The sequence below is a fragment of the Euprymna scolopes genome, chromosome 16 (assembly GCF_053919585.1).
Source record: "Euprymna scolopes isolate OS-2025 chromosome 16, ASM5391958v1, whole genome shotgun sequence".
Lineage (NCBI taxonomy): Eukaryota > Metazoa > Mollusca > Cephalopoda > Sepiida > Sepiolidae > Euprymna > Euprymna scolopes.
The window spans coordinates 136597379-136615290 of NC_136497.1; the positions used below are offsets into that span (position 1 = coordinate 136597379).

The following is a 17912-nucleotide window of genomic DNA, read 5'->3' on the forward strand; positions in this document are numbered from 1 at the left end:
TCTGGAGTGCTTTGCTAAAATTTATATAACTCCAAGCATTAATTAAAGTACAGGGATTTAAAAAAAAAAAAAAATTTTTTTTGAGTAGGAGGTAGGAATGATATGGGTTACGGATACATATGTGTAGTTCGTGTGAATTGATATCTCTGATCATTAAGACCACCCAAGAGATATTCTTTGTTTACAAATCATTTGCCTTGGTGAATGGGAAAAGTCCTGCTAGGATTTTCTTTATGAGAAAAACAATATTCAAGGTTACAAGCAGTTAAGCCCGGCTTTGCTTGGGCCTTATGTACTGTTCATAACTTGTCCTACGTGTGAATACACTTTATGTAAGATTTAAAATCTTTACATCAAAAATTGTCTGAGTAATTTCGTAGAGACCGCAGAGGTAAATTTTTTATAACTTTGACGCCTTAACATTTATTATTTTGGTCTCAAATCAAAATGAACAGTTTTTACCCATGTCCAAGTTATCTGTTTAAACCCAAAATTAGCGGAGAAATTTGGTAGAATCAGCTAAGATCAATTCTTTCAACTTTGACCTCTTGGCAGCCAAATTTCCACCCCAAAACTGATTAAAATGCTTGCTGCATGTCTGAATACCCGTTATGTATAAATTTTAAATGTTTAGACCCAAAATTCGCTGAGTAGTTTGCTAGACGCCGCAAAGGTCAAATCTTTCGAACTTTGACCCAAACCAATTAACAAGCTTGCCCTATCCCTGAATACCCTTTACATAAAATTTCAAATGTTTAAACCAGAAATTGGCTGAGTAATTTAGTAGAGATCGCAGAGGTCAAATTTTTTTTTTTTTTTGTTAACTTTGACTCCAATTTTTAAGCCCATAACATTTATTTTTTGAGGCTCGAATCAAATTAAAAAGTTTGATCCATGTCCAAGTAATCTACATTGAAAATTTCAAAATTGCCGGAGGAGTTTGGTAGAGTTTTCAAAAGTTAAATCGTTGAACTTTGACCACTTCACAGCCAAATTTCTGGCCGAAAACTGATTATAAAGATTTTCTTAAATCATAATATTCCTTTTGTCAAATGTGGACTGAAAATTGACAGTTATTTGGTAGAGAAATGTACACACACAGACATTTTCACTTTTATAGATATATAGATTTGCAGGTAAGCCTCAGGAATGAAGAGTCGTAGATGTCTACAGCAGCTAACGTTAGTGATCAGTGTTCATTTTGCCCTAACAGTGGGGCCAGGATCAGTCAACGGTGAAAAGATCCCAAGAGAATAGAATGGAAAGGCGGTTATGAGAATAGTGACGATTATGTAGAAAAAAAAATTTTGTATCACAAAAGGTTGCTTGTTTTAATGGTACTACTCCCATTTTTTTTTTAACTCAAAAAGTTGAAGAGCCACAAAGAAGATAGGAGGCTCTACTTTTGAAACAACCTCCATGGTATAAACGAATTTTGATCAAAATGGAGAAAAGGATTCTAGAAATTTCTTGTAATGGACATATTAAGAGCAAATTTTTTTCATTAATAAAAAAAAAAAAAAAAAAAAAAACTTGCTTACCTTCCATTAATTCTGCCAAGAACGGCACTGTTTCTGGTAAAAGTGTGGAGTAAGCTTCTCCAAGTTTTTGGTGAAGTTCATTCAACATTGCTAAACTAGCCAATCGCACCTGAAGAGAAAGATTGAAACCATCAACTTGTCTACAAAAACATTTTTTTTTTTTTTCTCTAAATGTAAAATAAAGTGATTTTATGGCAATCGAAAACTTGAAATTATTCAATAAATAAAACTGATGATGAGGTCGAATTTTTATTGTATGTTTGTTATAAAAATCAATCTTGCTTCTTTTTCATTGAAATTACGTTTTTTGAACCGTCTAACTAAGTGTTGTATATGAGTGTCATTTTCCTGTCAAAATATAATTTAAAAATATTCAATTTTAGTTTTATTTTGTACTAGCGGGGGTACCCGGCGTTGCCCGAGTGTTTGTTTCCGGGACGGGACGGGGGGGGGGGGGGAGTTTTAAAAAATGTTATGGTAGGTAAGTAGGAAGGATCAAACCCGGAGTCATGAGTAAAAGTAGGAAAATAAAGTGTGAAAAAAAAAAAAAAAAAAAAAAATCTGCAACGTTAACAGTTCGGCCACCAAGAAAAGTCCATTCCAGTTGTTTAGGAAAAAAAAAAAAAAAAAACCACTACGGTAGGTCGGCGCGAACGTGAAAATATAATGTGAATTGTCCAGCACGCTAACCACTACGCCACAGAGCACTGCAACTTAGTTTAGTGATTTTAAATAACTTAACATGAAAGAACTACGAAGCCAAACCGGTGTTCTCTTCTCAACTGTTCCTTGTGAACGATCCCCAAACGGTGTTAAGTGGTGGCAGGGGGAGGAGGAATTTATTAGAGAGAAAATATTTTACCACTTCCATTGATCTTAACCGATTTTGGCCGTGACTTCTCAGCAGAAAAAGTATAGAAATCTAAGATCATCGAGGAATTTGAGAAATAATAAGCCTATAACACACCTCAGATATTGTTCTGCCATTTGTGCATATTATATTTGCATGAAATATCTTGATTTTTAATCTTATTAAGGTCAAAATCCCACGGGAAAAAATGAGTTCATTTTATTTATATAGAGATAAAATTACTTGCAGCTGTACTTTTCAATGGAAAATATTCAAGCTGATAAAATTCTACAAATTTTGGTTACTTTTGGTTAATACTCCTAAGTGTTTTAGCGAAAACTTTTTTTTTTTTTCCAGAATCTCTCTGTACACTCTGTTGAGGCCATGTCTGTCAGTGTCGACTGATCAAGGTCTCTCTTAGCCATGATCTGGCCTCGTAAAACCTGTTGCCAATCCTAATATATTGTTCAGTCTAATATTATATCTCTATTATTCAGTCTTTTGTTGTTTTAATAACTGCCACAACTCACTTTTCCTTTGCGAACAAATTCCTGTCCATTGTCTTTTCACTAACTGGTACTTGTACAGTTTAATCAACACATTAAAAAATGAAAATATTGAAAAAAGGTTATATTGCACGTATCCGTTATGGAACATAGTTCTTCTAAAAAATATTTCACTTAATTTCATCAAGTAGTTTTTTTTGTTTCTTTTACAGCGAAAAAACAATTTATGATACCGAGCAAAAGGTTTGATTTTTAGGAAGAAAAGCTAGTATTAAAGATGGGGAGGGAGTGTCGGCACTTTAACTGGAGTTATCTCCTCGTGGCATGTTTAACAAATTCCATAATGGCTGACTTCAACGCGCTGTCATAAGAACATGTTTTTCCGCTGTAAAAAAAAAAAAAAAAAATACTCAATCAAATAAAGGAAATTTTTTTTCCGGAGATCTTCAGTCCAAACTGGATACGTACAATATAACCTTTTTCGATATTTTCATTTTTTAATGTCTTGATTAAATTGTACAAGTACCCACCAACCTTATTTAACACTAGCAGGGAGACCCGCTGTTGCCTGGGATAATCAATGAATGTTTATTGTCATCAAAATCGGTGAAATCACCTATTTTCAATCAAATCAATTGATTGCCTGCTTTAGTTGGGACCCATCGAGGTGCGCTGAGACGAAACTTCATCTGCTTTTTGCAGTGACAAAGTTCACAATACATTGTAGTATAGATTGCACTGTAGAGAACTTACTGTTGATTTTATAAAATTTTTATATATAATGACTTGTATTAAAGTTTAAAATGTAAAAGTCAAGTATCATACTTCAATTGTACTCTAAACAGAAACATTCATTTTGAACGCGCCCCTATCATATCAAAGAATCTACTGTTAATTTTATATATTGGGTTTTTCAGCTTGTGTAGCAATAAAACTTCTCAAATGCACCGGTGACTGTGTAAGGTGTTAACTTTGGTCAAAATTGCCCGTTTCGTCTTTTTTTAAATTTTTTATTTCGATTATCAAAGACATTCTGATATAAAACCTATCAAAGAACACTGCAAGGCATATTTCGTACCTTTGTGTGAAATTTCATAAAAATCGACCCAGCCATTTTCAAGTCTGTAGAGGACGAACTCACACACATAAACAAAGTTTGTTTTATATATTAGTAGAGATTTCTTTTTGTTATATTTCTTTTTTTTCTTTTTCTTTTCTTCCCAACATTGATAGTATCATCACTAGGGCTATGACAACAGCATATTCTTTCCATTGTTTTTACTCTCGAGTATATATCCGACACAGTTAATCAACCGAAAACCACATTACTGTAGATAAAACCGCTAGACTTTGGAATTCCATTCCAGGTCCCTGCTTCCCCAACAGTTCTGACGTGCAGAAGTTCAAGTGTAACGTGAACCGACATCTTGCTGCCCAAATCCCTACATAGTACCCTAGTAGTTGTTGCCCCTGATAGTAGCCCCCTACACCAAAGTGGCAATTTGCCTTGTTTGGGGTGAAAATGTAATTAAAAAAGAAAAAACAAAATATCAATGGATATATGCGTGAGAATCAAAACAAGGAAAAGAATATATTATTTAATTGGAATTCATTGAGTTTTATTTATTTATTTATTGCGGACAATTATCCTCATTTTTCTTAGTTGTTTCATGACATTTCGGCCAACTATTCCTCTGGCCTTCGTCAGGTGGTAACCACGACGGATAGGAACTCTGAATCTCCTGACTGCATTCACAGCAATCACTGCCTTCCATAGTTGTCGTCTTACCACGTTTTTGGCCAAGTAAGCCTCTGGCCAGCTTTGGGTAGGATTGAAACCGTTATCTTCAAACAATCATCACCTGGAACCATAGAGATTCAACGTTTATCAACTGCGCCACAGGCCCCGAAGGGCGACCACGGTTGAATTTTTTTTTTTTTTTTTTTTTTTGCCAAATAAGCCAGAGGCTTAAAACTAATTGCCATCATCAGTTAAATATTCTTTAAATAAATTCGCCGTTTCTTCTTTATTTAAATGAACACAAATTTGATATGTTTGAAAACAATACATATCCTTTTTCTGCCATCATTATCATTGGTTTAAAATCCATTTTACATGCTGGCATGTGTTGGACAGCTTTTTAAAAATTGACTTTTAAACTAACCTATCTCTGACCAAGTCTTTATCCCTTTTCCTATTTTTTTTATCACTTCTCGTTTTTCTTGGCCTTCCTCTTTAAAAAGAAACTTTGCTACCTCAACTGTTCTACATTTAATAACCCCAAAACTCGTCTATTTTTTTTTCAATGTGACCACACCATCAAAGTCCCTGTCCTGCACACATCTCCCTATACTGTAAGAAAAAAAAATCTTCTTTGAACTTAAAAAGTAATTTTTTTTTTTTTATAAAAAAAAAATAAATAAAAATCGGTGAATTGTTTCATTACTTACTTCTTTTTCCGTGTGTTTTGTTTTTAATAAAACCTGATAATTCAAACTTTTCCAAAGAACATCATCATGTGTAGCAACGGCGAGTTGTCCGAGGCAAGGCACTAAGTGATCCGTAACGCGCTTTGTGTACTTTCGACCATGGATATTTTCAAACTGGAAAAGAAATACATAAATAGATGACTCGTGAGTAAAAAAGAAATTTTAAATTTCAGTGCTTTTGCTTCTCAGTATTATTATGTTTTGATAAATTTATAGATTACAACATCAAAAAATTATTTTTTGATAAATTTATAGATTACAACATCAAAAAATTATTTTTTGATAAATTTATAGATTACAACATCAAAAAATTATTTTTTGATAAATTTATAGATTACAACACAAAAAAATTATTTTTTGATAAATTTATAGATTACAACATCAAAAAATTATTTTTTGATAAATTTATAGATTACAACACAAAAAAATTATTTTTTGATAAATTTATAGATTACAACATCAAAAAATTATTTTTTGATAAATTTATAGATTACAACACACAAAAAAATTATTTTTTGATAAATTTATAGATTACAACACACAAAAATTATTTTTTGATAAATTTATAGATTACAACACACAAAAAAATTATTTTTTAGGCGATCACACGTAAACATCCTAAAATAAAAATAAATTTTTTTTTACCAGGCTAGAAAACTATTCAAACCCGAGAGTATCCCATATCTCCAGAAAGTCACAATTCGCTCATGCATGGAGTATTGTTGCCACATCTGGTTGGTTGTTTGCTGCTTCTGTTTTACGTCATATCAACCCTTTCTTTGGGTTATTTAATGTTGAATCCAGTAATTTTGGAAAAAAGTTTTTATGCTTCAAATTCATATCTTCAAATATTAATTTATGTTGTTTGGTTTGGTTGTTTTGTGGAATAAAATTGTTGTTTTTGACTTTGCAGAGCATGATTGTGTTTTGCAAAGGGAAATGAAAAAAATCCCAAAAAACAATAACATCAATTTGGGTCATTTTTTGTCAGGAATCCAATACCTTCAGACAACCTGATCTAGTAGCACCATATGCCCTAACAGGTATTACATAACTCCACAGCCTCTAAATTGGGTCTCAACATTGGATGTCTTTTAATGTCAGACAAAGGAGACAACAACAGAGAGAAGATTGGCACACTAGTTTTGTCATTTTTGACCTTACAGAACATGATTGAGTTTTACAAAGGGAAATGAAAAAAGAATAGCTTCAATGTTTGGGGCATTTTTGGTCAGAAAATCAGTATTGCCACCTATTGGTTGATGCATCAACCGCTAGCCTCCATTGGACAGGGTCCAAAAATAAAAAAGTAAAAATCTAATAGATTTGACACTGTCAACTCAGTTTCAACCTCTGTCCCATCACTGCAAAGTTGCATCCTATACTTATTTAGCAAGTACTTTATGTGCTCAGACGAACTGGTAGCAGGTAGCAGGCTCGCAGTGTCTCTTCTGTGGGAAAGAGGTTGCAGAGAAGAGAAAAGAGCATCCCCCACTAGGTTACAAAGTCTATTTTGAACTTTGTCAAGGCAGGATAAGATGTTTCTAGCAGATGTTGCAATAGTACTCCATCCTAGGATGTACTTGGCTCTTGTACAGGTAGAGAATTACATCGGCAATGAGATATCTACTGGAGTGGTAGAATGAAGCTTGTCAAAACATGGAGCCTTCCCAAGCCGAGAGCCATTCATTTCAATTGTTTCAAGGGTTGGGGCATTATTTATTGAAACTCCCTCATAACGTTAGTTGCACATTATTTGTTTTTTTCTTTTTTACCTGATCAACAAGCGGTTGCATCAAAATTTCAAATCTTTCTTTGTTGACGAATCCATCCGTGTCATAGAGGAAGCATTTATAGGCACAATCAAAAATGTACGTCAATAATTTTGAAGTGTACGTTTTCCACTTTAGACCTGGCAAATAAAAATAAATAATTCAACATTTTAAATTTCACTTTGTAATAATGTGTTAACTATTACGATAAATTATTTCCCTTTAACAATTTAACAAGTTGCCTCCCTTTAATAGTTAAATTCAAGCAACCGTTTTAATAAGCTCACAGAAAATAAATTAAAAACCTCGAACGAGAATTAGTTATAAATACAAGAAAAATAAATAAGCCAAAAGATTAAAAATAAAATAAATAATATTGAACATCAACACAAGATCTATATTATTATGTTTAAATAATATAATAGATTTAAAACAAATTTATTTCCACTTTTTTTGCAGAATTTAGTCATTTTTACAATAGCCATAATATGCATGCTTGAAAGTCAAACACTCGTTTAATGAAGGAGGGTTTTCCTGAAATATTACAATATGGATCTGATCATGCTGACACAAGCAAGAACACAATCCATGTAAGATATTTAAAAAAATATATACGAGGATTGTTCCAAAACTGCTTATTTTTATTTTCACTCAAAAAATTGAAGAGCTACAAAGATGGGAGCAGTATGATTAAAACAACCAACCTTTTTGCATTCCAGAATTTATTTTTCTACATAGCAACCACCATTCTCAATGCACTTTCATGCTCATTCAGATGAAACATTCAGGTCATGAACGCATGAATTCAGTCATCATCTCTTCTGATCCACTGATCCATTCAGGCGAAATAAAAATAGGAGGCATTACTTTTAGAACGCTCCTTGTATATATATATTGTATCAACAAAGGTGCATCTGCATAGCTTATTACTCTGTTATATCTAAATTTGCTTCAGTTTGTGTCTATCCATTACATCTCTGCATTGTATTGCCTCCTATAAATTTTACATTTCGTTTATAATTTCACTAGCAGGCAGACCCAACATTGCCCGTGATTAAATGACGATCAACATGCCTCTCGCAGTGACTAAGTCTACAATACCTTGTACTCTATATTGCACGACTGTTGATCTTATAAAATTATTTTTACATATAATGGCTTCGATTAAAGTTTAAAATGCAAAAGTCAAGTATCACGCTTCAATTGTGCTCTAAACAGAAACATTCATTTCAATCGTACCCCTGTCATATCAAAGAACCTACTTTTTTTTTTTTTACATGGGGTCACCACTTATCAAGGCCCGAAGGCCACTCAGGGATAAGGGTTATTGCGTGTACAGTAATCAATGATATAGTATTGTAGTAATCATTAGTATTGGGGGTTTTGATGGAGTGTCTTACTTAAGGGGGTGGTTTGTCAGGAGTTTGTTTATGTTGGACTTGAAGGCGTCCAAGTTGTAGTCAGGTGGGAGACAAGCAAGCGGCAGAGAGTTCCACTGGCGTGCAGTTCTAAGAAAGAAGCTTTGCTCATGGAATACCTGGCCTTAATGTTTGTGCAGTGATAATGTCTTCAATTTAAGTTTTACATAAAAAAAGTCAAATATTGTGAAATTGTGCTTTAAACAGAAACATTCATTTCGAACGCATCCCTGTCATATCAAAGAACCGACTGTTAATTTTATATATTTCAGTGTGTGTGGTAATAAAACTTATGGTAATAAAACTTCTCAAATGCATTTGTGATGTTAGGCTGTGTAAAGGTGTTAACTTTGTTCAAAATCGCCTGTTCCTTCTTTCATCGAATTATTTTGATAAGCGATACTTATCAAAGACATTCTGGCACAAAACCTATCAAAGAACACTGCCAGGCACATAAAGTACCTTTGTATGAAATTTCATAAAAATCAACCCAGTGGTTTTAGAGTCCATAGGGAATGAACTCAGACAAAATTTATTTTATATAGTAAAAATTTTCAACGTTAAGAATTGGTCTTACTTGGATGTTTTTCTTTGTGATTTTCATCCAGAATCTGTGCCATGTGTTTCACAATGTGTCCGGCAAACATCGGGAACAAACTCCGTAAACTGCCAGCAAGACTGAAAATAACAGAAGAAGAAAAAAGAAAGTTTTGTGAAAAGAAATAGTTTGGACCATTTTGTTTTGTTTGAATTTCAAATTTGAAAATGGATCAAAACTTTCTTACCAGTCAGCCAATCGATAGAAGACGACTACTCGGAGCTTTTTGCTTTCATCTGCTGTTGCCCAATCGTACAACTGGAAAACGACATGAAAAATATAAAAACATTAGAAAACATAGAAATTTTTTTATTGATCATGTAAATATGCGTTGCGTTGCATGTTTTTGCAGTGCATATGATGCAGATGAATGGCAGATGCTGCAGATTGTGCAGATGCTGCATATGAATGGCAGATGCTGCATATGAATGCATATGCTGCATATGAATGCATATGCTGTATATAAATGGCAGATGATGCATATGAATGGCAGATGATGCAGATGCTGCAAATGAATGGCAGATGATGCAGATGCTGCAAATGAATGGCAGATGATGCAGATGCTGCAAATGAATGGCAGATGATGCAGATGCTGCAAATGAATGGCAGATGATGCAGATGCTGCAAATGAATGGCAGATGATGCAGATGCTGCAAATGAATGGCAGATGATGCATATGAATGCATATGCTGTATATGAATGGCAGATGATGCTGCAAATGAATGGCAGATGCTGCAGATGATATTTGGCAAAAAGAGAAAGGTAAGGAATAGAAAATTGAATATATTGCAAGCTCGTGTCCAGCCACCCAAGAAACAATATTAGAAACATAAAATACCAAGAGATTTATTAATCCTGTGTGATATTACAGTTAATACAATCCGCTGAACAGAACAGAAACCATATTGCATGTCACTGAGGAGGTTATTTTTGCTGACCATTCCTGCTTATCACAGATTCCAGCAACAATCATGATGCACGCGAGACTCATTGGTCTGTACTGAGACGAACATAAACAATCTCTGGAGAATGGCGGCCCTGATCGCAAAGAGTAGAATTTGCTGCAAGTTTTTGGCAAAGAGTTTTGCTTTGTCAGATGCTGATGAAAGTATCTCAGGTCCATTGATGATGGTGGGGGATACAGGACATGCTTCTATTAAAACTGGTGAGAACCAAGCTGCTGCTCAGCTACTTTAAACGTAATGTACTGAGCATACGAATCTCTTGCATTCTTTATTACTCTTTTACAATAACTGCTGTGTACTATTTTATGGTTGTGCACTATCTTGAAGGTAGCTTTAGTTTCACAACATCTGGTTGGTTGGTTGTTTTTGTTTTACGGCATATCAACCCTTTTCGGGTTATTTAATGCTGAATCCAAAGATTTTGAAGAAAAATTTTTTAAATAGAATATATTTGTTGTTTTCAAGTCGGTTTCTATTTAACCCATAGTTGGGACCCTAACAGGTACTACCACTCCGGGTCAGAGTGGACCTGGGAACAATGGTAATCAAAGGGTGGCTCCACACCCCCCAAAGCCCGCAAAGCTGGGGCCTCACCACCCATAACATCTGGAAGCAATAGAAATAGATGAGATGACGACCAATTTTTATGATTTCAGGTTCAAATGCGCAATGGCAACGGCACATTCTAGGGTGAACCATGGTTGGTTGTTGGTTTGGGCTAGAATTTCTTGGAGGGTATGAAGTGGTTTATACCGACAATTAACGATTTAGTCAGGTCAGATACTATAGAGGAGACATTTTTTTTGAACATGTCAAAGATTTAGAGGTAAATCTGGTATGAATTTTCGGAAGGGCTGGTGTCAACCACTAATGTCTTCCTCTTAAGCCCAGAAAAGTTTCTAACCTAATAGGTCGCACATTGTCTACGAAACTCCAACCCCAGTCCCATCACAGCAATGATGCATCCTCTGTGATTGCGTTTTAAAAGCAAATCTTGAAAAGGGAAATATATATATATATATTTTTCTATTCGGGGGAGGGGAAGAGGTCTTACCTTGAGAAACATTGGCTTGAATTTGGCTTCTGACAATTTCATGACCGTATTTGTGATGGCTGTGATGACTTCACCTTCGATGATTTCTAAATCGTCTTTATCCACCTAATAGAAGAAAAAAAAAAATCTCAAATTAAAAAACGAACAAAAAAAATTTAGTTGAATAAAATTTTTGTTACTTATTAACAGAAATACATACGAAGTGCCTTTGATAAATTTTTTTACATTTTGTACAGACATTTAAAATTGCCGTAGACTCTTGAAAATCAATATGTTAGTGCTATACATCTTATGGAGATGACTGGCCAATTTTTATGATTTCACGTTCAAATGAACAGCTACAGCAAGAATTGGAATACACCCTACTAAAGCTTGATTGTCACAACTGGTGAATTTCAAAAAATCAATCTGGACATGAGGACATTTTAGAAGAAGGATAATGCAATAAAATTCTGTTTTAAACTTGGAAAAATTCCACAGAAACATATGGAATGCTTCAGACTGCTTTTGGACCATCTTGCATGAATTGAGCATCAGTTTGTGAAAGTAGGGAGTCTGTGAGGGATGATGAGAAGTGTGTGAGAAGTAAGGAAGTCAAAACACCAGAGTTGATTGGCCAAATAAAGAATTTCATGGATAAGGACCGTTGTGTGTCTATAGAAACAATTAGTGCACAGTTTGATGTCAGTGTGGGAACTGTACACACAATTATTTAGGAGGAATTGAAGATGTGAAAGATTTGTGCAAAGTTTGTCTCAAGGGTGTTCCATCCTTGTCACAGACTATTTGACCAAAATGGGCATCAAGAAAATTCCTCCCCCTCCCTCTATAGCCCAGACCTTGCTCCCTGTGACTTTTGGTTAATCCCTAAGCTCAAGGAAAATCTTAGGGACTGTTGTCATGAGACAACTGAGGAGATGAGGGTCATTGATACACTCACAGAAGCGGACTACCAAAAGTTGTTGGAACAGTACAACAAGTGCATTGCAGCCGGAGGAGATTACTTCAAATGAGGATAGAGTTTCATGTGTGTTCTATCCATAAAAATGGCCATATGAAAAAGTCTGGAAACTTATTGAAATATGACAGTCCAAAATATGAAAAAAAAAAAAAAAAACCCCAAAAAATGATTTTTATTTAATATTTTTTATGTAATATCATTGTATAATTACCAAAAAGGGGTTTATGAGTGTTGATCATCTTAATCTCAAATAGGTCACAAATCGAAAAGGATATATTTTGTATAGTCATGTCGAAAGTGTATAAACTCAACATGTGTGTATTTGTAAGGATCCAGATCTGTTTTGTGTGTAATGACATTGTGTTATGTAGCCTAACTGAATGTCTGTGGTTCTTCACTATTTGAACCATATGTGGTCTTATCTCTCTATATATAAACATATCGCAAAAACAAACAATATATATATATATATATATATATATATATATACTAGCAAAAGTACCCGTCGTTGACTGGGTTTAAAAACAGCCTACAGAAAATGGACTCTGGTTTATGAAAATATGATAGGTTATTAAAAGGAAGGGGTGTAAAGAGATAGCTTCGAATTTGGGGGTATCAAAACCAAAGCAAAATATGATGAAAGTAAAAATAAAATAGATAAACCCCATAATTCATTATACCATACCTGTTCACACTGAAACACTTATCACAATATTCTGTGGATCTATATTAAAAAAACCTTGTTAAACTTTGTGACATATTTCTATTCTATGGAGGTCAGGCGCGAACGAACACCCCATAATTTTATTATACCATATTTCTTTAAACTAAAACATAATTATCAAAGTATACTTATGCAGATAGATATGAAAAGTCTTTAAAGTTTGTGCCTATTTCTATTCTATGGAGGCCATGCGCGAACGCAGACCCCACAATTTTATTATACCATCCCTATTTAAGTTAAAAACATACTTATCAAAGTATTCTTATGTATATCTATATCAAAAACACTTCTAAACGTTTTTTTTTTTAATTTTTCAATTTTTTACTTCCATACTTTGTGGACCAGGCGCGAACACAGAGCCCACAATTTTAATGGACCATCGTTCTGCCAGATCAAACATGCCCATTCCTGTGTCTCGATACATCTTCTATCATTATATGTAATCAGTTTTTTAAAATAGTCAACCATATAGGAGCCTATCCGTGACCAGACAGACACACACACACACACACAGACATTCAGCTTTATATATATATATATATATATATATACATATAACAGTCTATTTCTTAAGTGTTTTTGCTGTGTGTGTCAGACATGTATTATACGACATACATTTTAAACTGCTGTTGGCGGCCTGTCTTTTGGCCCTACCTGGGAAAATTGCCATCCGTCCTTAGATGGAGCTGGAATCTGTTGCAGCACCTTAGACGTTTCAAACGACCCAAGATGATGATTGGTTTTACATGAAGATTTTATTTCACTTTCCAGGTGTCATTATGCAGAAGAATGGAAAGTGGATATCAACCAAACTTAGCTTCTCAAAAACCAGAAAAAATGGACACGTCACTTCCGTCCACTGAGCAGTATGTGTCTGTCAAAACAATGACACTTCGACTCTGTGTTTACTCTGCCAGTTTGATAATAATTAAATAAACATATAGATAGACAGATATACAGATTGATAGATAGATAATCAATTTAGCTCTGCTATTATCCAACAATATTTTCTGTAAATTTTGTTTTGTATTTTTTTCCTGATATTATATTAAACTTCTATTTATAAAAACTGATTTCCTGTTAATTTATTTTCAACTGGGTATTTCATTGTGTCACGAGCATCATTACATCTCATGCTTTTCTTAAAATAATTCGAATATTTAACTGTTATCAGCAGCGGATATCTCAAGTAATCAGCTTCTGGGAGGTCGAATGGTGACCACTAACAAAGGTCAGCACCTTAGATTTCCAGGCAGGGAAGCAATTTTTTTTAGACTTTGCATAAAAAGAAAAATTGGGCATTGCCTTTTATCTTAAAAAAAAACAAAACTTTTTTTTAAATTTTTAATCGAAATTAAAAAAATATTTGTGAATGCTTACCAATGTTGAAATGAGTCTAAAGTCAAGACACGTAAAGAAAAATTGTTGCAATTCTGGCAAGAAACTGATGACGTCATCTTTGTTCATGTTGTTGGCGATGTGTTCACTGAGTAGACTCATCAGACACGGCAGACAATTCTACAAAGAAAAATGCGTCAAACTTTATATACAACTGAATTTACAAGTAGGGAAGGAGACAGGAAGTAATTCTTTAATAAAACAAAAGTTACCTAACGCTCCTAACCGCCCCTCTCCCTCCTTCATGAATCATTTAAAGTTTTAGCCTTCATGACAAACTGACCATTTTCAGTTAAAGACAGTAAAGGATGACAAGGAAAGGGAAAAGAAAAGAAAGACAAAAAAATGGAACAATTAAAAATAATTTTCCCCACTCTTTATCTGTGCCTAAATCCTAACAGATTCCATGAGCAGAGCTTCCTTCTTAGAAGTGCAAGCCTATGGAACTCTCTTCCGTTTGCCTGTTACCCACCTGACTACAACTTGGATGTCTTCAAGTCCAACATAAACAAATTCCTGATAAACTGCCCCCTTAAGTAAGACACTATCAAATCTCCAATACTAATGATTACTACGATATTATTCCATTGATTACTGTACATGCAATAACTCTTATCCTCGAGTGGCTTCTGGGCCTTGATAAGTGGTGACCTTCATGTAAAAAAAAAAAAAAAAATGAAAGATACAGTGAGAGAGAGAGGAAGAAAAAAAAAAGTCAAACTTTATGTACTAAAGAGTGGTCAAAGTCAAGTCCGATTCTGAAAGAAAAAAAAGAATGAACCATAACCTATTAATTTTATGAGTAAAACTCACCGAGAAATTTTACGAACTAAATTCACTGATACGATCATATTTTTTTTTTTTTTTTTCATTACTACCTGATTGGGTGGATACCAGCTGACATTCGACACGTTACACAATCGCTGGTCGATTGATGAAAAACAATGGAGGATAATTAACAAAATCAACATATTTCCTCCATTTTATTTTTCACTTTATATGTTCCTATTTATTTTGCCTCTCCACGAGGGCAGAGTTAGATACCAAGGTCGTTTCTTAATGCGGAGAAAGGAACAAAAATTAAAAGTTCAAAGCCATGAAGGAGTTTTCCTCCACTAACTGAAAACAAAAGAATTTAAGTGTAGTATTAGAACAGATATTACACTTTGATCTTGGCTCGAAGTGTTGTTTATATGTTATCTAAAAATTTATGTATATCGTTCACATCAGTTTTTACTTCTTTCAAAATCAAACCATACTTTTTGACCACTCTGTAACTGACTTATTTGTCATTGTAACCTGTAACGGCGGTAGTTCAAACAAACAAGGAAGCGAACGGTTCGTCTGTTCCCTTTCCGTTTTTTTTTGTGTTTTCAGTTAGTGGAGGAGAACTTTCGTTTTTCTGCTTTCCAGCTGACCACAATATGGTTGTCTTCAAGTCTAACATAAACAAGTTTTTTGATGAGCCGTTCCATATAAGTTAACAAATTTACCGAATTTCCATTACTAACGATTACTATATTGTCCAATTTCTGCTGTACACTCTTTAACCCTTATCCTCGAGTGGCCTCTTGGCCTTGATAAGTGGTGATGTCTATGTAAAAATTCTACTCACCGTTTTCTCCTCCAAGAATGTGTTGTAATTTTGAGCCACGATTGAAAGCAGGACACGAGATGGAATTGAAGTTGCGATAATGCTTCTGTAAATGAAACCCGATATGAAAACATGTCAGAATTTCTGGTAGAAACTTTAAGACTGGTACAAAAAAACAATTTGTCAAGACATTTTTTTCTTTTTAGTATTTGTGCCCCTACGACGTAAACACCCTCGACAAACCCGATAGGCAGCTAAATCCCACCCACACACAGTAGATATCCCTAGATGTAAAAGATCTTTCTACTCCAGTAGTTTCTTCCCCAGAATTGCTAGACTTTGGAATTCCATTTCAGGTCCCTGCTTCCCCAACTGCACTGACGTGCAGAAGTTCAAGTGTAACTTGAACAGACATCTTGCTGCCCAAATCCCCACATAGTACCCCAGTAGATGTTACCCCTGATAGTAGCCCTCTACACCAAAGTGGCAATATGCCTTGTTTGGGGTGAAAATGTAATAAAAAAAATGAAAATAAAAAATTTTTTTAAATGAATGTTTAGTTTTTTTTTTTGCTTCAATTTTCTGCAAATAAAATTTACAATAATTTTTTTTCCAATTATTCAAACTATTTCACTGAATCATCAATCCTCATCTAAAAAAAATTCTGGGTTCTTGTCCAGAATTCTCCCTATATTCAAAAACAAAAATAAAGAAAAATCTCTATGATGTATGTACCTGTGAAAAAAATGAATATATCATATTCCAAAAATCATATAAATTGATCAAGTAATTTTATTTTTATGACGAGAATAATTTTTAAATGATTGATAGGAATTCACTTTAAAATGTTTCTTTTCCAGAATTGTTTTATTTTTAATAAAATATGTTAGAATTAAAAAATATTTTTTAGTCTTTACTTTGAAATGTTTCTGTTTTTCAGAATCTATATTCCTACAATTTTTTTTTGTATTGATATTTATATTAAAAACCCTTTTTTCCATTTATTTAAAAAGAAAATACAGCTTTGTTATATATGAGTCGTGGAATTTCATTCATCTGCAAAAGATCTAGTTAATTTGCATATTCTTTTAAACATTCATTTTAATTAATTCCCTATTAGTTTTTGTGGTTTCGGTTTTCTTGTGAGATGATCATCTTTAGTTAACTGTTACGTGTAATTATATTCATGAAAATATTTTACATGATTTCTACTTGCGTAATATTTGCATAAAAAGTTTATAGTAAACACAAAACTTTTTCTACATATATTTATGTATGCATATATATATGTATGTATATATATATATATATATATATATATATATTTAAAAAATTTTGCCTACCAAACTCCTGTCAGTTTTTGGTCTACAGACAGAAAAAAAAAAAAAAGCTGTAAGCTTAACATTTTGGTCTTGATTCTCGGTGTTGGCACACGAGTCATTTTTTTTTTTTTTTTTTTTTTTTTTTTTTTTTAACTTTTTGAATCACTAGCATTTCAGCCCGGTGTTGCCCGGGTGTTTGGATGTGTGTGTTGAGCAAAAAAAAAAAAAAAAAGTGGTAGTATGAAGGCAGGCTCAAACCTGTACCTCGGAGGAGGAAAAGAACAGGGAAAAACCTGACGTCTTTGCTGTTACGACCACCGCCAAACCGGAAGTGACGTAGGTTTTAATTAAGGCTGGACAATCGAAAGGAGAGGATGACTTTCAAAAAAAAAAATATTGGCGAAAAAAGCGACCCCCCCCCCTGTAGAAAAGTGCCCAGTTGAAGGTGAAGATATTAATGTTTTCAGCCAATTTTTCGATATTTGTCGTCTGAAAGGTTGAACTTCAAAACAATACTGATCTTGTAAAAATCCGTTGTCTCAGTCAAAAGTTTTAGGCAGACATGCAAACATACATACATACATACATTTATATATTGGTAACTAAAAATTTTCGACCCAAATCGATTAAAAAGCTTGCCCTATCTCTGAATACCCTTTATGCCAAATTTCAAATGTTTAGACCAGAAATTGGTAGAGACCATAGAGGTAAAATTTTTT

General features: G+C 33.8%; 1 protein-coding gene across 1 annotated transcript in view; it reads right to left on the bottom strand.

The window, feature by feature from the left end:
• The window catches only part of LOC145296117 (HEAT repeat-containing protein 1-like), a 139487-nt gene that overhangs the window by 608 nt on the left and 120967 nt on the right, over nt 1-17912 (bottom strand). Inside the window, exons 37-44 of the mRNA XM_080142263.1 lie at nt 15893-15977; nt 14260-14397; nt 11195-11299; nt 9363-9433; nt 9155-9255; nt 7163-7299; nt 5349-5501; nt 1542-1650 (exon numbers count right to left, since the gene is read on the bottom strand). Coding sequence (XP_079998389.1) covers nt 1542-1650; nt 5349-5501; nt 7163-7299; nt 9155-9255; nt 9363-9433; nt 11195-11299; nt 14260-14397; nt 15893-15977 — 899 coding nt within the window. The remainder of the gene's footprint in view (nt 1-1541; nt 1651-5348; nt 5502-7162; nt 7300-9154; nt 9256-9362; nt 9434-11194; nt 11300-14259; nt 14398-15892; nt 15978-17912) is intronic.